Raw genomic sequence first — 20668 nt, forward strand, 5'->3', positions numbered from 1 at the left:
ATGTAGTAGTAGCCGAGATTTACCAAGGGGAGCACTTTACTTATCTCCCCAGGCCTCCTGCTCCCTTATGTCTCGCACCCATATCTAGTTTATCAGAGGAAATCCCTCATAAACCGCACATAGGTTTCTTTTCACATGTGGAATATCTGGATTGCACAGTGAGCTCCAATTACCTTGCAGCTTAATGCCAGACTTGTGTCCGAGATAAAGGGTTTACCTGACGCAACATTTTTGGGTGGGAGGAAATGTAGGGAGGGGCATTTCAGCCATCTCCTGGCTCAAGTAACCATGTGCAGTGGAACTGTGAGTTATATTAAAGTGCAAAAAACACATGAATGACATTTTTATTTTTTTAAATAGGTAAGGAAATGCATCTTTTTGCATGATCACCCCAATGTTTTAGACGGATGCTGTTGGTTTTTTGATGCACTGAAGCCTGGTAACCGGATCTCAGTGCCAGTATTCCAACACTCTACAAAAGGTTGGTTGAATTGGCTACCCTCAATTGGCATAAGCCGACTTACTTCCAAATCCTTGGTATATGGTAACAAGAGTATATAATTTAATGTTGCCACCCAGCTCTGCATTCCTTAAATCAGTGGATTGTGCCACCCTGCATGTGACTAGTACAACATTTCTTCCAGCCTGCCACTGCAGCCTAGAAGTACAGTTTAAAAACTGCTAGTTTGACTTTGCAATTTAAACCTACAGCAAAACCCCACTTCCTTTAACAATACACATGTATCCCCTAAGGAAGGCCTATCGAGACCCAAGGAAGAGAGCTAGATATTATTTAGTGGAACATGTACTTTAATATTTCTTAACAATTAAACTTCCAAATTTACTGTGGAAAGGTTAGTCGCTCCATTGGCCAATATAGAGTTCCAGGCTGACATCTCAATCCTTTCATCTTCTGAAGGAGACTACTAAAAGGAGTACTTCAAGGTATCAAAGTAATTGTGGTATTAAGTCCGAGGCCAAAGTTTGATGTCACTTAAGAAAGGGCAACTTTTATAAAACTGCAACTCTGTTGTCCAGTTTGCCCATTGGCCTCTCAGTTGCTGGCCACTAGAGAGCCTTTTGCCCTCCTGGGGCGTATTGTGAACAGCTCCCAATGTGCAGAATACAAGCAAGCCACAGAATGAGGCGAGACCTCCCCACTACTGGAAGCCAAACAAGGTATTGGCCCAATAGGCGAGCTCCAAAAGGGAAGTCACCTATGGTGAACAAATTGCTATCACACTTGTAAGGCTGCCCCTTTGTTCAGATAAGACGGGTTGGCAGCTACAAAGTGCATAACAAAGGCAGAATAGTGCACTCTGGGACTGCTAGATCCCACACATAGCGCCATAGGGTGGAAGAGATCTTGGTAGTCCATTGACTAGTGCCTGCTTCATCCTCCTCCCTCCCCGGACACTTTCTGGGCATAAATGGCACCCTCATCACCCTGAACTTCCGATCACATCTGGACAGGAGTGAAGACTGAACTGCAGGCTGACCCCTGGATCTGGCAAGTGGCTGCACCAACCGTTGGACTGCACCTGCTTCCCCATTGGGCTAGCAAAGAGTACTCTGCCTGTGGTGCCTGGCTTGAGGATAGGTTGCGCCTAAGCCCCAGAAAAGAAATCGTGACTCAAAGGGTCAGTCGGCTGACCCCCCCCCCACCACTGTTCCAGCACCAGGTCCACAAAAGCTAAAAAGTCACCCTTCCTGGCAAGTCAATAGCCAGTCTCAGGAATCACCCCTGACCGCCGCTGTGCAGACAAGACCTTTACTACAGACTCAAGAAATGCACCTTGGTCTGATAGGCCAGAGAACGCCAGAGTGTGGATTGGTCACCAAACACCGACATTAGCCCTCACCCAAGAATACAGACGGACCCGCTGGGACAGGAGATCCGTGGTCATAGCTGGGCTTCTACTTTCAGAGGACTTTGAGGAACTCTGACCCCCGTGGCCAAAGTCACCCCACCTTACCCATCGACTGAGGAATAACCCCAGCAGGCACCAGTCAACTGCACAGCACCCAGAGCATAGAGCAGCTTCCTGCATCAGGAGCACTCTATTGAAGTCTATGGCAGTCTTGATGTAAAGTGTGGAACTGGAGTTGCGATGTAAAGTGTGGAACTGGAGTTGAGACTGCTTTGGTGAACAGGTAACTGTCCAAATACTCCTTACTGGCTCCCCTTACGTTCTCCCGGATGTAACCGGTTCCCCAGTCTGGGCCAGAGTAGCTGAGCAAAAAACACTTCCAAACTTTTCAAAAGTTTGCAAACTTTACAGTTGCTCGTTTCAAGATAAAGCTTTTAAACAATAACAAAATCGGTCCTTTGATGGGGAGCTGAAACTTGGAGGACAACAGTGGCAACCACCAACAAAGTCTAGACCTTCATCAAAACCTCCACAGGATAGTCAGGAAGAACGACCTATGGCAGCAGACTTTCCAACCCCCTGCTCATGAAGAAAAGACGCAATGGATAGGTCACACTCCAAAAGCCTGCATCAAACACAAGCAGGCAAGCTCTCAACTGAAACAGGCTAGAGAAAAAAGGAATGCTAAGAAACACTTGGCACCAAGGCTTCTAGGGAGACTGCAAGGTGATGAGTTACACCGGGAGTCAGTCAGATGACTAGAGTCCTGGCTGGTGGACTATACCCCAAGAGGGGTAGTAGACATAAGCAAGTTCTGCTCATTGGACCAAAATGCAAAGATTAAAGTTTTATTTAAAAATGTATATCTACAGACCACCCCCCATGGATTTTGCTGATCTTGGTGTTTAAAAATGCATATAAAAATCTATTTATAAACTGGTGTCGGATTTCCTTTGTTTTATTTCTTTGGCGCTTCTAAATACTTTATACTAGTACCTTTAAGCCTTGATGCACAAAGCCACAGCTACCCAGGGTTGAGCTAGAGGTTTCAAATGAGACTGACTGGACTAAAGACTGGTTCAGGAGTATTACACAGTAAGGTCGTGCAACCATACCATATAATACACCACAATCCTCACAGCAAAGTTTTTCGTATTAATTGCACATTAGGTAATGACAATGCCTCCTTGAGTTGTAGTGTCCTCCATTAAGTTTCGCAAGACCGATTGATATTACTGAGTTCTACAGGAGAAGGAAATCTTACCACCTGCAATTCTAGGTTTCCTCATCATAAGGATGCTGTATGGGTGTAAGGTTTTTTGTAATGACAGGAAGATTGGCGGTCAAGCTAGAATGAGTGTATTTGCTATGCTTTGTGCATGTACGGTGCTGCCAGGTCGGAGGAAGACACCTTGAAACCCCCGTAAATATGCGAGTCCAGAAACCCGCAATAATAATGAGAAACTGTCCCGGGCACACTTAATTGGGATAACTTTCTGGTTTAAAAAGTCTCGTATCTCAACAGAATCTGCGGTCCACACCAGTATGAGGATTTAAATGCATTTAATAATGCAACAACAAAAAACAACCAGCCAACACGTGTTTCATCACATGAGGGAGTAATCCTGGGACTTCAGGGCTGTGTGGAGCTACGGGGCAGATGGAAGATTCGACTGGCCGGTGATAATTCCAACACGGCTGGGTTATCTAGAAAGGTTTGATTAGGGCAGTTTAGTCCCTGGGTAAATCAACCTAAAGTAGGTGCGTGGAACGATATGCGTGTGCAGGACACATCCGAATGATCCAACTGGGGATGTAGAGTGCCGTAAGTGGTGGATAAGGCGTGGTCCAGTATGGAAAAGGCAAGTGCGCCTAATGGCGGAGAGTCTAAAGTTCGAAAATGGGGTGAGACTGGTGCAGTCTTGCTTTCCAGATGTGAGATACGAGACCTTTTAAACCAGAAAGTTATCCCAATTACGTGTGCCCAGGACAGTGTTTATCATAAGGATGCTCATTGAGACAATACACAATTGTCCCACACAAGTGTAGGACCTAGGAGCATTTTTAAATGAGAACTCTGAAAAATTAATCGGAATATGCCGATCAATTGGTTATTTTCAGGGCCACTGGAATTATGCGATTGTGTGGCTACGGCGATTTTCTAATAGACTTGCTGCATTTGCCACAATGTATCTGATGCATAATCTGCAGATTTTAATTAAAAAAAATTAGCTTCTAGTACAGTTTAAATGTTACTAAAAGTACAGCAACACTAGTTTCTAGTCCCTTTGTAAAGCTGGATTGGTACCGGGGGGTGTGAGGGGGAGGCACGTCATGTTTTAGGAGCACTTTTTCCTCTGTTAAATTGAAATCTTACACCTTCATGATTGTCACAGGGGATGACATTCAAACCATTGCCTAGTATGGTAAACTAAGATTTCATGGATTCAATTTTTTTTAAAAAAAATTTAAAATACCAACCTCTGGCACAGTGCGATAATTCACCATAAAAATATATTAGCTTTAACAAATGCTTTTCACAATTGTTGGAAACTGGGTTTTTGTGTTGCCGCCCCCGCCTATTTGAGGAAAGGAAAGACGTGGACATAGCTTCTCCGAAGATGAGCAGCGACCACTGCAAGGCACTTTGTGAAAACTCTGGGGGTGGTAGTTACCTCGAAAGGTATAACTTTGAACTGAAAGTGATGTCCACTTACCTTGGGTAGTGGCAGTGGACTGGGTGGATAGGAATGTGGAAATACGCGTCCTTCAGATCTATGGTGTCATTAAGTCTCCCTGCTGCAACAGAGGGATGATTTCCTGGAGCCTGACCATGTGGAAAGGCTCCAACAATTTGTACTGGAGGGGCCAGAGATCGAGGATGGGCCACAGACCCCATACTTGTTTTTGAGATTAGAAAGTATAGGAGTACACCCCTTTGCCATGTTGGTGTGGCAGCACAGGCTCTATGGCCCCTCTGAGTCAGCTTGGACTTTCTTGGAGGTGGCACGGATGGTCTGCAGAGATGGAGTGTTTGCGAGGGGTGGGGGGGGGGGGGGGGGCGGGGGGGGGAGGGAGGAGGATATTTGGTGGTGGGGCAGCAAATTCTAGGCAGTAACCCACCTCCATAATGGAAAGTACCCATTGAGCTCCGGAGATGTGTTGCCAGTAGGTGAGGAACCCCTCCAGCCTTCCCTCAACAGGTTGTGTGGTCGAGGAGAGAGGGGGTTTAAACAGTCACTGTTTGGCAGGCCCAGTTCTACAGTGCCGCACCCCTTCATCCCTTGGAATTTCCTCCTATATGCTCGAGTAAAGCCAGGAGGGTTGCTACTGGTGCTTGCTTTGGTAGGAGGTGGAAGCCGCCAGGGCGGTGGTTTTGGCTCAGCCGTGGAACTGGTAACTGTGAAAAGTGGTGATGGGGTATGAAGAGCACCTCCCCTCCCCCCATAGTTTTGGCTGTGTCCTTCTTGATCTTTTCTAGTAACTAAGCTTGAGGCCTCAAGGAGGTGTTTCCTCAAAGGGCATGTTGATTAGATGCTACTGGATCTTTGGTATAAACCTGGAGACAGACCCAGGCATGGCAGCAGGGAAGGACGCTGGGGTTTAAACCACTGGTGGTGGTGTAAGCCGGGTCCATAGCACACCAAATGGTTGCATTAGAAATTGTCAGTACTTCAGAAACTAATTCCAGTGTCCGCTGCCTATACTGCTCAGAAGATATTTGATTAAGTCTCCCATCTCATCCCACTGGGCCCCGTCATCTGTAGATTAAGCCAACTGAGTTGTCGATATGCAGGGGAGTGGCCACTCTGTTCCTGCCGCATCAATCTATTTACTCGGACGGAGCGGTGTCCCCAGTCTCCTGTGCAGTAGCCCGCTTGGGTGCAGTATATACTACTAACGAGTTTGGAGGGAGCTGGCCTCTCTGGCATGGTGGGTGGAAAGATGCAATTTTGATTAATGTGAAAGGGAGGGGGGGGGGGGGGGGGGGGGGGGGGGGGAAGGTGTTCTTTGGAAGGCAATGCAGATTAGTCCTGAGAACGACCTCCTTATATGAACCACGATGAACGGCTCTTTTCGCCGTTGAGGCTTACAATTCACTACCCTGCACAAAAAAACAATTGATACTAGAAATTCAGCTTTTCATGCGAGATATTGCATCCGACAATTATGTAATGGCTCAAACCGAGGCTCACAAGCACTACATTAAGGGTCCACGTAGGGATTTGGTGGTGGTATTGGAGAAATAACTGAAGAAAGCCCATAAATGCCATCCTAAATAAAGCTCTACGCGGTCTATTTTGCATGTAAGCAGCTACCACTGTTAAATGAAGCCTAAAGCATGTGCATGCTAATCCGGATTTCCATTTATGTAAAAGGTGTGAACTGCCATCCTGAGCAGATGCTTGCAGAGGTTGTGTAGGTCTGCTCAAGCAGTAGTGGACAAGTAGTTTTCAACTAGAGATATAGCAATCTCATGTTGTAGGTCTGCGAGCCCGACATAAAATAAGCACAAACACCTTTGACAGTGGAAGGAAATCAAATTAAGATCGCTGGTACCAAATCGAAAGGCGCATTTCTTCAGATGTGGATGCCTCAACTGACTGAATTAAACAAGAGATGCAGGCCTCTATTATAAATCTCAGCCTCTCAGCCAGGGAGGTCATTTTTGGGGAGGCAGTTTTATAAAGCACAAACAGGACCTTAAGGTATCGGAGCGCTTTACGCGAGCACCAGCTGCATTAGACGGTCACATTCATTTACAGACTGTCATTCATTTTTGTTAGGCACTGGGAGATTAATTTATTTGCCCCGAATTACAGGATATTGAGCGTTCTTGCCAAGACTAACCCACTTCCCCAGCTCAGAGGTCGCCAGCTCTAGCAGTTAGGCCACACCTGCAGTATTCATAATGGTCTCATTCCTAGATGTCCTTTGTCCTCTTTATATTGATCACCCAGATGTTGCATCAGGTCCATCACCTCCCACTGTTCATGGCCACATGTATTTAGGTGAGAATGCATTGGCAATCCATCATGTGTTGCCACCGTTTCTATGCGTTTACTATGGTTCTGTTTTGGTGGGCTCAGCGGCGCTGGAGCATTGGGGCCCTTCCTTTGTTGACAGTAAAATGGAATCAGCAAGAGCATCAACCACAATATACACTGGGTCTTGTGCAGATGTTTTAAACTTTTCTACCACGTGGGTTGCTTCGTTTGATTACTATGGTCCCTAAAAAAACCCTTCCCCAGACTTAAACATTGTGGCAACAGCAGAAATAGCCTCTTCTGTGAAGGAAGGAGTGTTTGTAAAAGGTAGAATGCTTCTGCCCGTTATTCCTCCACAGAGGTCGTCCAGTGGGGATGCCTGGAAAGGTAGGACTCGAAACCCTCTTCTGAAGAGTCAGGGACTAAGGCCTCTGTTAGACGGCGACCTCAGAGGAGCCCGGAAAGGGGTCCTAACTACCCTGAGACCCACCCTCAAAGTATCGTAGCCGGGCACTGGCGGGAGATTCCCCAGGGGGAGGACTCTCGCAACTAGGATCGTACTTCTGGCACCACACGACACAGAGGGACCACACTGGGTATTCTCAGAACAAGTTTTATCAAACAGGTATCACTGCAAATATGTACAAGGTGAGCACGGGCTCAAGAGTCTCGGAAAGGTAGGGGGTAGCGGGACTGTCTCTGGTAACGGTTCAAAGGAGGGATGTACCCGGCGCACAGCTCACAATCCTCGAGCTGGGGGGTAGGCTGGTTGTCGTGGGGTCCGGCGGGACCGGTGGAGTCTGTGGAAGCCGCGAGTCACTCAGCGGGCTCAGGTACAAGTTCGGAGGTCTTACGATCTTCAGGGAGCCGCGAGTCACTCAGCAGGGCTCAGGTACACGTTCGGAGGTCTTACGATCTTCAGGGAGCCGCGAGTCACTCAGCAGGGCTCAGGTACAAGTTCGGAGGTCTTACGATCTTCAGGGAGCCGCGAGTCACTCAGCAGGGCTCAGGTACAAGTTCGGAGGTCTTACGATCTTCAGGGAGCCGCGAGTCACTCAGCAGGGCTCAGGTACAAGTTTGGAGGTCTTACGATCTTCAGGGAGCCGCGAGTCACTCAGCAGGGCTCAGGTACAAGTTCGGAGGTCTTACGATCTTCAGGGAGCCGCGAGTCACTCAGCAGGGCTCAGGTGAGTTCCAGTTCCAGGAGCCGCGACCACGTCAGCAGGCTCTCGTTGTTCCAGCGTCGAATCTGCCGGACAGTCTCAGAGCACCCCTTGTTATAGGTCGACCCTGCTTTGATGTCCGGAGTCTGCGCAGGCAGGGGTCTTGTCACCTGGGGGCCGCTTGTCGGGGTTTCCTGCTATTGTCTTTTGATCCTTTCAGGGCCGGGTCGGGAGGAGTCCCAGACACCCAGCAGGCACGGAGCCAGCCCGCAGGGAGGCCGGAGGGCCGATCGAAACCCATCGTCCCAGGGGAGTTCAGAGGTGCGATAGAAACTGCTCCTCCCTCTCTCATCCCCTGGAAGCGTGATGTCCTCCAGCCGGAGTGGCGCCTCTAGGCCCGGGTCGCGCTGGGGCCGGGCGGCCATCTTGTTGCAGGGAGTGGGCACGCGGGCCCGGGGTGGCCGAAGGGAGAGAGGCCATGGACGGTGATGTCCGGAGTTGGCGCAGGTGTCCTGGTGGGAAAGGTCGGCTGGGCCGCGTGCTAGGGCTGCAGGCACCAGGTTTCGGTGGTGCGGGGGCACGGAGGGCCAGTCTACGAGGCCGGGTCCAACAGCCTCCCTTTTGTAATTTCGTGGTGGGCTGTTCATATTGTTCACTCACATCATAAAAGGATACCCGTTCCCCATTTTATGGTTCGGGAGTTCAAGGGGAGGGGTCGGGGTGGCTCTAGCTTAGTTTACATCTCTTCTTCAGTCCTGTTCTGGCTTGGCAGGAATTTAAAAATCCTTAAGGGATTAATAAAATCTATTTCTTTAGCAGAGCCACCATTTTGGCTTCGTGAGTGCACTTTATCCTCTCAATCGCTTGCTGTTCAGCATTGGGATCAGACTTCCACTTCACAGTTTCAAGGTATTCATCCTTCAACCCTTTATCCTTTCCTGATCTTGAACTCTTTTTGGAACCGAGTACAAGTCTGAAGGTTTGTTGCCTTTGGAGACCTTCCTTTCAACTCGCGGGCTCTTGATTTGATCTTAAGACTACAGCAGCTTTGGCAGAGGAACGTTGGAGTCTGAAACGTTCGAGTCCCACTGCAACCCTCTGGGCATGTTTTTTTCTGAGGCTATTAAGCGGTGCTCATGGAAATCTGTTCCCCTTTCGGTTCAACATAAGCAGTTTTTTGGCACGGCACACCTGACATACCTGTGCCTCTGCCACTTCAAAAATCCTCAACACTCAGTCCTGGGTCATTGACGGAGACTCGTCTAGCCTGCATCACTGCGCAGAGCGCCCGCCTCGCTCTTTCCGGGCCCTGGACTATTCTGGGAAGGAACTCCTCGTACACCCCTGAGACTGACGAGCCTCGGGCAGACACAGATTGCAGGCCTTGTACTATTGGGTGTGTGGGGCGGCATTTCAGACAAAAACCTAAAATGGTTATTTTCCGTTCATTCTAATCTTAGGAGGAGACAAGGGACATCAACTACCCTCAGATCACTCCAACAAGATGGAAGCCAAAGTGAAAAACTTAAATCCTGTTTGATGGAATCCTCTCATTAGAAGTTGAAGGATTTAGGCTCCCGTTTGGTGTTCAACAGTTAAACTATCACAAAGCTAGAGCTGTGGACCGTTCTTCCGAGCCAAACATCAGAAAAAAAGAATCAGATTATGGTCACTATGCACTGGGGCATTGCTGGTGTACACTGATGACAGAAGGGGATGGCACTACCCACCTGCTGGTCAGTGTGCAAGAAGAAAAAAGATTTTTCCAGACCCAATTAATAGATGGCAGAACAATGTTCACCACGTTAATTTAAAAAAAAAAAAAAGGATTTATGCAGCAAAAGTTGAATGATGTCTGCAGGGTGGCCATCAATTGCTCCCACAATATGCAATTATTTAGTGACCGGAGGTCAAGGGTAGGCCGCAGAGTGCAGTCTTCGGGATGAAGTACAGCTGTAGACGCCATTGGTGCAGAGGAACATGTTTTATAGCACCTTAGCTGAGAAGTGCTTGCACCTCTTCTTGCACTACTCTATGACCCACTTGTCCAAGGTCATTTCCTCCTAATGTAATAGGAAAAACCAGATTCTAACCAATAGGGGTCGTGTGGATGAGTGAAAATGGTAAGCAAGTTATTGCTGGGAGACAAAGGCACCTCTTAAATCCTCCTCTGGTATAGGACTTCTGGGTTTGGCCCTCCTAAATAGCTTGGTGCTATTTGAAGCCAAAATGCTGCATGGTTTCTTCAATTTTAGCATCCCTTCAGGCACGCTGGAGCTGAAAGCCAATTATTAATTTGCGTTCGCCTTACCAGTCTCCTTTATTGTAAGAAAATTGGCTCATGACCTGGGAAACGCTGCTCTAGAGGCCATATCAACGAATGTAAGGCACAGCAATGTTTAGATAGGATTTTCCCTTTTTTGCACCTACTATACCAAGTTTGTGGTAGGCTTCAGGAGATGCTGATCTGATCAATGCTATCAGTCATCCTTTCCTTGACAGAAGCTCACAGAAGTTGGCTATGTGCCACGGTGTTGCTGCTTCCCTCAAACTTATTTTCCAATAGCATCAATCTTGTGGCTCTCATTTGAAGTGGTGCATTTCCAGTCTCGTGCTGCACTGTGGGTTTCAGTAAGAGTCACAAGTTCAACACAAATTGGTAAGAGTCTGCAGAACACGCAATCTACAGATGCACTTTACATACCAGAGGAATACTAAGGAACCCAAAAAGTATTCAGAGTCAAAGTGGAATGAAGTGCAGAAGTAATCCGGAAGAAAAGATTAAACAGGCTAAGGTACGCGGCCCTGCGAGCATCCTACTTCTGGTCTTGAATGTAGTTCTGGGTGTGCCAAAAAGGTCATGATTGTGTTTCGCAAAAACAGTTGGACAGAATGCAGAACAATGTCATACATTCACCCCAGAACAGAGATCTGGGCCTAAATCCATAGTTTGTTGTTCACCATGCCATTCCAGTTTGAACCCAGCCATATGCAAATCAGTCTTGACCCTGTGCCTCATGGGAACAGTCCTGCCGAGCCAGGTCCTCCCAAGACGTGGGTCCTGGGCTCACTGTCCCACTGGAATCAAGCTATCCTGGCTGAAGAGGGGTGAAACCCTGAAAACGGTCCTAGGATGCTCGTTTCCGGTCCAGGGAGGACCTGGCTTGACAGTTCGGGCTGGACTGTTCCAATGCGGTACAGGGTCAAGACTGATTTGCATATGGCCAGGTCTAAACTGGGGTGGAATTGGGAGCAAAAGAATGATGGATTTAACCCAGATCTCTTGACTGGGGGGAGTGAAGGTTTTGATTCGTTCTGCATTTCGGCCATCAATTGTGCGTCTTTTGCTCATGATTGTGATTTGGCATAAGCTCAAATTCAACTGGACATGCCTGCTTACTATGAGGTTTGTAGGAATATATCATGTGTAGATAAGAATGTACGAGAACTGACCTACACACTAATGTCCTAATTTGCCAACCAAACTTAAATTAAAGTATGAAAATGTGGTTAGGCACGGACAGCCAAGCTGGAGATACAATGCAGCTCTTACCATTATCACCCCAGTCAGTGTTCCAAGAATTTGCGACCAACCAATACTTTGTTCCGTCTTCCACACCCCAGCCAAGAATTCTAATGGCATGGCCTCCAACCTCTTCTCCTGTGACATGGCGGTACACACCTAGGAAGAAAATAAAAAGGAATGCTGCATTATTCAATTCTGGGCACCCAGCAGGAGTGTTTACTCCTTCTCACTGTTAGAAGACATTACGTGTGGCAGGGTTACATTTTGGAAAGGTGGAAAGAGTATGTCTGGAGGGTACACCGTTACATTCTCCTCAAACTGTATTCTGCAAGACTAAGGAAAATGATTGCACCATGTACACTACACACATTGCTTCGTACCTTTACTATATTATGCAAAGGCATGTACGCAGCTAAAATAATCAGTTTGTTTCCATTTTCTGATCTACTCCATCTCTATAGTAACCTCATTCTTATGTAGGCCAAGACTAACACATATATACGTATATATATATATATATATATATATATATATATATATATATATATATATATATATATATACACACACACACACACACACACACACACACACACACACACACACACACAGTTGGAGAATGCACACCTGACAATCAGATTTTTTCAAGTTAGCAGGAAAAAAGTTTCAGGAAGAGGCAAATAATGACAAAGGCTGTCATGTCTTAGATTTGAAGACATTCGTTTCCTGCAAGCATGCATCGACATTTTCAAACTAAAAAAAAAAAACCTAAAAAAAGGTAAAGAACTTACATTGTTTCTTGATTACATAAATAGTGCATTGAGTTAAGTTTCAGGACAAACCTGATTTATACAACAAGAAATCTTCATAAACTGAAAAGGCTGCCTCAACTGGCCCATTTTTGTAAATTTCAGCCATGATCTCCTGCTCACTGCTGGGAACGCTGTAAGACGTAGCACCTGAGGAAAGAAAAGCAGAAGTCTTTAGGGAGCAAAACCACTTGTTAATTAATAAATTACTAAACTTTGTAAGAAGTAACCCCAACTCTCAGGCCCTTTCATGTTTTAAACTCTTGAAGCCAAGGCCGGAGAACCATAAAGTAAATACTTTCAAATTACACTAGCCTTCCAAAATTTTATTAATGCATCTCAGCTCTTAAAACGATATTCTGACATATCTGGATTTGATAGTATGTATCTGGGACTGGCAATTTGAATGAGCCAAGAGAGAAAGAAACAAGTATTGGCATAGCCAACAGTACTCGCCCGTGGGACCTTATAACATTCAGACATGCAGTACATTATCCTGGGTGTTGAGCAGCCTGGGATTGAAGAGCTATACAGTTACTACACCCTGGGTCATGCAGTCTGATTTAGGAACACATGCTTGCTTAAGGATACTTTTATGGACACATTCTAAGGCTTTTTGATGCATGGAAAGAAAGACAAGTGCCTCGATGCAAGTCAACAGTACTATAACATTTTGTTGGTGACTGCAGTATTGAACAGCTAATATAACTAAAAAAAATTTTTTTTTTTTTTAAAGCAGTGAAATATTTTTCCAATAGTGGAGAGGTCACATCCCTTCTCCCAAAGCCCTCTATTCATCATGCGGTCTTTGTCCATAGTTTTCCATTCAAAACACTGCTTGCACCATCTTACCAGCAAGCCCCCAGCTCTGCCCTCAGTCCCCGCCCTCCAAGTATAGGAGCACTGAACATAGGAACAACAAAATACACCCATTTATCAGGTTGAGGAGAAATAATGAATAAACAGGTACAGCATCACTTAAATCTCAGTGCACCTAAAAACAAAAAACATTTAACCTGACCGTGTGTAATGTGAGTGAAGCTTTTGTAAAGCACTCCAATACCTTGGGGTCAGTAGTTTGCACTCTACAAAAATGCCCCCCAAAATCTGACCTTGTGGAATGGAGCGATTTACATGAGCGCTAGTTACACCTACGGGTTGCTAGAGTTTACATTATATAATAAACAATGTCACAGTCCCTGGGGACCTGCTGTGAATGTGCTTTAAAATTAGAGATCTGAGAGGAGGAAGAAGACAGGAAGAGGTAGCGGGGCGGGCATGCAGTGACATGAGTTGCAATGCTGCTCCAATTCGTCAGGTAGATGGAAATGTTAAGGTGCGTGGTCTTTCAAAGTGCCTCAATGATTAAAAATGAAGTGCAGAGGCTGTGAAGTGGGCACTGCACTGATTAAGCCAAACAATACACGAACATTTGAGGCAAGTGCTTGTTCAGATTTTTTTTTTTTTTTTTTTTTATAGTTCCGGAGTCAGGAACTAGAATGGCACAAGTGGAAGCCTACATATAGTGGGGGCCTGCTCCATGGGAGGGAACAAACAATGAAAAGGAGGGACAAAGCGAACAAATAACCTGTTGGAAGCAAGGATTTTTAAACACAAACAAATAAATGGAAAGCAGTAGGCAGGCTGCAAGCCCACAAAGTATATACAATATGTCTCAAGGAGAAAGCGCAAGTGCTGTCTAGGCTCGACCTAAAAATGCTTTTAGCTCCAGTAGCTGTTTTGCCAAGTATTCCCGATGAGCTTTTACAGCATCTGCTGCGATTTACAAATATTAATCTGAATTATCACAAATACGTGAACAGCCATATCTAACCAACAAAATGTTGTACAGACAAACTATTTGATAAGTTTAATGAACTTCCACAAACCAGTTATTCATCAAAAGGTATTGTAAAATCTCAGTCTAGCCTTGTTCTCCATGGTTCTTGTATTCGGGATAAAAGTAATGTGTCCCTTTAAAGGAAACAGCTGCTTTTAAAAAATTTCCTTAAATGTGTTCAGTTTTGAAATGCAACCATGAGGATGGTAGTCTGCAGTTCTTTGGAGGCCAAGCCACCATTCCGGTGATTGCAGTCGATGAATATTAAATAGGCACGCCAATCGGACCTCCAGCGATTCAGTATTTTCTGAATGGACCTGCATACGTCGATCCGCAAACACTACCATTTGCAAAAAACACATGAAAATACCAATCACTTTTTGCAAATGGAATAACGGTACAGCAGGCCCTAGATTTACCTTGCTCACCCCATCCCAGTAAAATGGAAGGTTTGGGAGCCATCTGCCCATGTACCAACTTAATGTCTTTGAATGGCAAACAGCTGAATATTTCTGTATTTTTACATGTTTGTTCCACATTCTACTGCTTTGTACAGCACTTTTCATTTGGGACTAGCCTAAAGCTTTATGAATACCCCCAACCAAATGGGGAAAATTACACTGAACACCACTTGATACTTACCATAATGTTTGTCCTGTTTATACGAAGGGGTATAGCCTTCCTCACATGCAGTCACGCATTTGGGTGTGTCTCCTTCCTCTCCAGTGCATGAAGGACGTGAACCATTCACATGATGCTCACAGGGGGGAATGGTGTATGGTCTGCAGCCTGTAAGTGATAAATGAGTCTTGTTAAATCAAAGCCTTGGTCTATTACATTGTTAGAATGATCACCCACCAGTCAAAACAGATCAACAAATGGGCTTTGACGACTTAGTCGAATGTTTCTGAATACTACAATTAATTGGTTATCCACCCACCCCCCTCAACTCCTCAGCACCACCCTCTTAATATACATTAGCTTATTTAGAGACCATCAAGGGCAATCGCTAGAGACCTTATGCGCAGTCAAGGAGGAATAAATTAATTTGAAAAGTAGGTTACATTTCTGGCATGGGACAATGGCGATATAGTAGAATAGTTAATTCGGCATCAATACCGAAGTAAAGGAGTCTAAACGAAATAACATACTGAAGCATGGGAATACTGTGGCAGCAGTTTCCGGGTCAGATGCAGCGTGTGAAGTTAGAAGTAGCCTTAAGGGAAGCTCATTCACTGACTGGAATAGATCAGGAAAAGTATGGTTTTGTTAGCGGAGAGAGTTTGCTAAGGAATCAGATGGAGTCAATTCTGTTTGACATCACAAATTAATCTGGTGCCAGGGAGACTGGGGATGCCGCAAGCATTTTCTCAGCTTCTGTCTGGACGATGACAGCGAAGTAATGCAACAAGGTTAAAATATTAAAATGGAGGATTGAGTGGAGAGGTATTTGTAAACTCTTAGCTTCGGCTACAGACAGGTCAGTTAAGGGATTGTGGGAGATGTTTAAGGAGCATACTTGGATAGCCCATATGATGGGTGTGAATGTGCTAGTTGGGATTCGAGGTGTACTTTAGGGGTGGCAAGTACAAGTGCTGGAAAACGAGGGAAATGGGGTACGCAGATGCGAGCTTGAGGAATGAACCGCAATTACAGATTTAGGGTAAAAAAAGTGTCATGGTGGCAATGCAATCAAGCACAGAAATTTCCAGATATAACAAAGCCTACAGAATTAGCAACAGGGCAGAATGCCTCAATTTCAGAAAATCTTTAGTGGAAAAGTCAGACAAAATACTTTGCAGCCTCCTACAGGAGGGACATTGCTCATGAGTTGCAGCAAAATCATCCTCACATCAGCCATCCACTCCATGCATGGCACCCTCCTACACCTGTACTGCGGTCACCAAGATGGTAAAAAAAAAAAAAAAAAAAGTATAGTATCACAGGCAAGTAGCAATGGAGAACACATCTACGGCAGCTCAATTGTTCCTTTATAACTTCCTTAACCGAAGAGCACCAACAGATTAGGTCTAGTTTCCTTTGGATTTGGGGTGTGGGGTGGCAGGAGGTTGGATGAGGGTTGTTTTGGGGGGTTGAGTGTCATTAGTGCCCATAGCTGCAGCAGGGGCTACTGGGCCCAATTGTGGCAGCGGAGGCCACTTACCACCACCATGGCTTCCAGGGCCCAGTCTACAATCCCTCTGCTATCTACACCAAGTACAACCCATTCAACACCGCTTTAATCGCAGGTAGAAAAGGCGAGCAGTTAAGCTTCATATATGTGGAGGGCTTAAACCGAGCACTCCACAATCAAACAATGCTTGTAGTCACAGCTGTACTAACTACCACAGACTTAATGGAATACTAAAGCTAGAGGTCCTGAGGGCAGTTAATTGTAGGAGCTACATCCACCCATCCGGCTACCTCCCCAAGTGTTTTCCCTGGTTCTTGGTTCTTATTCTCACTAATAATCAACAGCATAAACCAGGCAGAGGTACAGTTAGACGCCAACAAGCCAAATGTTCTTTACCCCTCCTTAGGATAGTTGATATCTTTTAAAGTCTTTGAGGTTGCATCCTACCAGGGGGGCGGGGGGGGGACGTCTTGTGCACTCAAGAACTACAGGAAGCTAGTAAGTTTCAGCTTTCATCGAGCCAAATACAGCTCATGAGGCAGCGTGCTCACTCAGCACTTCCTGTAGAGGTTGTGGTGCCGGGACCTACGTAGATGTAGATCCAGCCACTGTAGTCTTCTGTACAGCCTGCGAGTTGGGCAGTGGCAGTCTCAGCAGGTTGCAGATCAAGGCTGACTGCAGGTAGGTGCAGCCCCTGTCTGCAACAATGCAATCCGGCAGTTGCAGCCCCAACTGGGATGAAATGAAGCAGAGGTGGTGCAGTTTTGAATATGCTACTTACCAGTATGCATCTGTTCTTGGCATGTAGGGCTGCTGACATTCATATCTGTGCATAGATCGCCGCCTAGTGTTGGGTCCGGATGTTTGCACGTTGTTGTCCTGGAAGAGTCTTCGAAGTATCCTGGGATAGGCGACTCCTCCCCTGGACCACAGTGCGCATGGGCATCCTCTCCATCCTCAGATTGTTTTTTGCCATTGTGGCAGTGATGGAGTAGATACAGAAAGTGATGACCATGCTTACAGTAATTCTGAGAGCTGCAGCTGCTACAGGCGCCGGGGAGGAGGGTGGGCGATATGAATGTCAGCAGCCCTACATGCCAATAACAGATGCATACTGGTAAGTAGCATATTCAGTTCGAGGCATGTGGGCTGCTGAATTCATATCAGTGCATAGAATATATAGCAGTACCCTCTATTAGCGGCGGCTACCAGTGCCAGCTGCAGCGGTCTGAAAACAAGTTTTGAGAACAGCCTGTCCTACAGCTGCCTGCTGTTTTGATTGCACATCTACACAATAGTGTTTGGTAAATGTATGTGTAGTGGACCAGGTGGCTGCTCTACATATATCATGTAAAGGAATGTTTCCCAGGAAAGCCATGGAGGCCCCTAACTTACGTGTTGAGTGGGCCCGTGGGGGGGGGGGATCGTTAATGTGAGTTTAGCTTTTTGATAGCAAATTTGAATACATTTAACGATCCATCTGGCTATACCTGCTTTGGAGATGGCGTTACCTTTGTGGTGTGGGGCAAAGGCAACGAAAAGTTTTGTTTTCCTAATGACTTTAGTCCTGTCTATATAGTACATGAGGGCTCTCTTTACATCCAGTGTATGGAGTGCTCTTTCTGCGACAGTTTGTGGATTTTGAAAGAAAACCGGCAGTTCAATGATTTGATTTATGTGGAACTGCGATATCACCTTGGGCATGAATTTGGGGTTGGTACGTAGTACGACCCTGTTGGCGTGAACCTGTATGAATGGCTCTTGAACGGTTAGTGCCTGGAGTTCACTAACTCTCCTCAACGAAGTGATCGCTACTAGGAAAGCTACTTTCCAGGTGAGGAATTGAATCTCGCATGAGTGTAGAGGTTCGAAGGGTGGACCCATCAGGCGTGTGAGGACCAAGTTGAGGTTCCACATTGCAGCTGGTGGGTGGCTTGGAGGAATTACTCGTTTGAGTCCTTCCAAGAATGCTTTGATGGCAGGCACTCTGAATAAAGAGGTGCTGCCTGTTCTGGAGATAGGCTGAGATTGCGGTCAAATGGACACGTATTGAGGTGTATGCCAGATTGCATCGGTATAGGTGTAAGAGGTAACAAATTATGTTTTGGATGGATGCGTCTAGCGGGTTAATGTCATTGTTATTGCAATAAATTACGAACCTTTTCCATTTGGCTGCATAGCAAGCTCTGGTAGTGGGTCTTCTAGCTTCCTTAATGATGTCCATACAGTCAGGTGGCAGGTTTAGGTAGCCAAACTCTAGGACTTCAGGAGCCAGATTGCCAGGTTCAGCTGTTGCGGATCTGGGTGCTGAATCTCTCCATGGTTCTGCGTCAAATGCGCGGGTTTGATCCGCAGCCTTTGATGCGGCACCACGGAAAGTTCGAGAAAGGTGGTGTACCATGGTTGGCGTGCTTATGTTGGAGCAACCAGGACGAGTGTTAGTGAGTGTTGTCTGAGTTTGCGTGCCACCAGCGGTATCAATGGTGCTGGGGGAAAAGCGTACGCAAATCTGCCGGACCAGTTCATCCATACCGCATTGCCCTGCGACTGCGGATGTGGGAACCTGGCGGCAAAGCTTTGGCATTTTGCGTTTGCTTGTGGCGAATAGGTCCATCTCTGGATGACCCCACTGTTGGAAGTACAGTTGGAGCACTGACGGGTGTAGCTCCCACTCGTGCATCTGGTGGCTGTGTCTGCTGAGCAGATCCGCCATCTGTTTGTCCTTGCCGGGGAGGTGTTCAGCCATGAGGTATATGTTCCTCTGAATGGCCCACTTCCACATGCTCTGAGCCAGATGAGAACTGTGGAGAGTGCGTTCCTCCCTGCTTCTGTATGTAGTACATGGCAGTCATGTTGTCCGTCCGGATCAACACGACTTTGTTGCACAAGTGTACCTTGAATGCTTTCATTGCCAGGAAGATTGCCATCAGTTCTAGAAGGTTGATGTGCATCTTTTGTTGTATTGTCCATAGTCCCTGCACTGTGTAGTTGAGTACATGAGCTCCCCATCCCTGGAGAGACGCGTCCGCCGTCAGTATTATTTGTGGAACAGGCTCTTGGAACGGTCGGCCTTGCAAAGGTTTTGTGGATTCCACCAATGCAGAGAGTTGAAAGCCCGACCGCTCACCAACACTAGGTCGTTTAGTTGTCCGTGAGCCTGATTCCATTGACGTGCTAAGCACTCCTGAAGCGGGCGCATATGTAGTCTCGCGTGTGGGACTATGAAAATGCAGGAGGCCATCATGCCTATCAACTGCATGAACACTCGCGCAGGAAGGGAGTGTTGGGGTGTGAACTTTGAAATCAGCATTTGCATGCTGTTGATCCTCACTAAATTTGGCTGAGCTGTGGCTGCCAGAGTGTCTATGGTCGCACAGAGGTACTGTTGTACGTGTGCTGGTTGGAGATGTGATTTCAGGTAATTTAGTGAGAATCCCAGATTGTGAAGGAGGTGAATGGTGCGGGACATGTGGCTGGCACATTGCTGGGCTGACTGTGCCTGAACAAGCCAGTCGTCCAGGTAAGGGTAGACGTGAATATGTTGCCTCTGTAGATGTGCAGCCACTGTAGCTAGGCACTTTGTGAAAACTCTGGGTGCTGTTGTCACGCCGAAGGGAAGAACCTTGAATTGGTAGTGCTGCCCTTGAATAGTGAACCTGAGATATTTTCTGTGTGAGGGGTGAATGGGTATGTGGAAATACGCATCTTTGAGGTTTAGCGTGGCTAGGAAGTCTCCCTGTTTGAGCAGCCGGAGGACTTGTTGTAGGGTGAGCATGTGGAAATGCTCTGAGAGAATGTAGCGGTTGAGGGGTCTCAGGTCTAGTATAGGTCTGAGTGACCCGCCTTTTTTTGGTATTAAGTACAGGGAGTACACCCCCGTACCTTGCTCGTGGACGGGTACGACCTCTATTGCGCCTTTTTTCAGCATACTTAGTACTTCCTGCTGTAATAGCGCTAAGTGCTCTGAGGACATAGGACGGTGTTTTGGCGGTATTGTGGGTGGAGTGGAGATTAATTCTAGGCAGTAACCGTGTTTGATAATATCTTTGACCCACCTGTCCGTGGTGATGGTGTTCCACGTGGACAGGAACCTTTGTAGCCTTCCCAACAGGTGTTATGTGGTCGGGAGGAAGGGAGAGGGCGTCACTGTTTGTTCTTGGGGGAGGACCTGGTATTGCCGTATCCGCGTCCTCTGCCCTTTGTGCTGGAGCCACGATATCCACCCCGGGTGTTTTTATCGTAGGTACCTTGTGTGTTGCCCTTGTTGTATGTTTGCTGTGACCCCTGTCCTCTACCTGCTCCTCTATTTCCGGGGCGACGAAAGGAGCCACTCCGAA

General features: G+C 46.6%; 1 protein-coding gene across 2 annotated transcripts in view; it reads right to left on the reverse strand.

Moving 5' to 3' along the window:
* The window catches only part of CTSB (cathepsin B), a 90460-nt gene that overhangs the window by 1538 nt on the left and 68254 nt on the right, over positions 1 to 20668 (reverse strand). For both annotated transcript variants that reach the window (XM_085610438.1, XM_085610439.1), the window contains 3 exons: positions 14840 to 14986; positions 12391 to 12507; positions 11576 to 11704 (listed from right to left, as the gene is read on the reverse strand). In XM_085610438.1, the coding sequence (XP_085466564.1) occupies positions 11576 to 11704; positions 12391 to 12507; positions 14840 to 14986 (393 nt within the window). The remainder of the gene's footprint in view (positions 1 to 11575; positions 11705 to 12390; positions 12508 to 14839; positions 14987 to 20668) is intronic.

The sequence above is a fragment of the Triturus cristatus genome, chromosome 6 (genome assembly GCF_964204655.1).
Source record: "Triturus cristatus chromosome 6, aTriCri1.1, whole genome shotgun sequence".
NCBI lineage: Eukaryota > Metazoa > Chordata > Amphibia > Caudata > Salamandridae > Triturus > Triturus cristatus.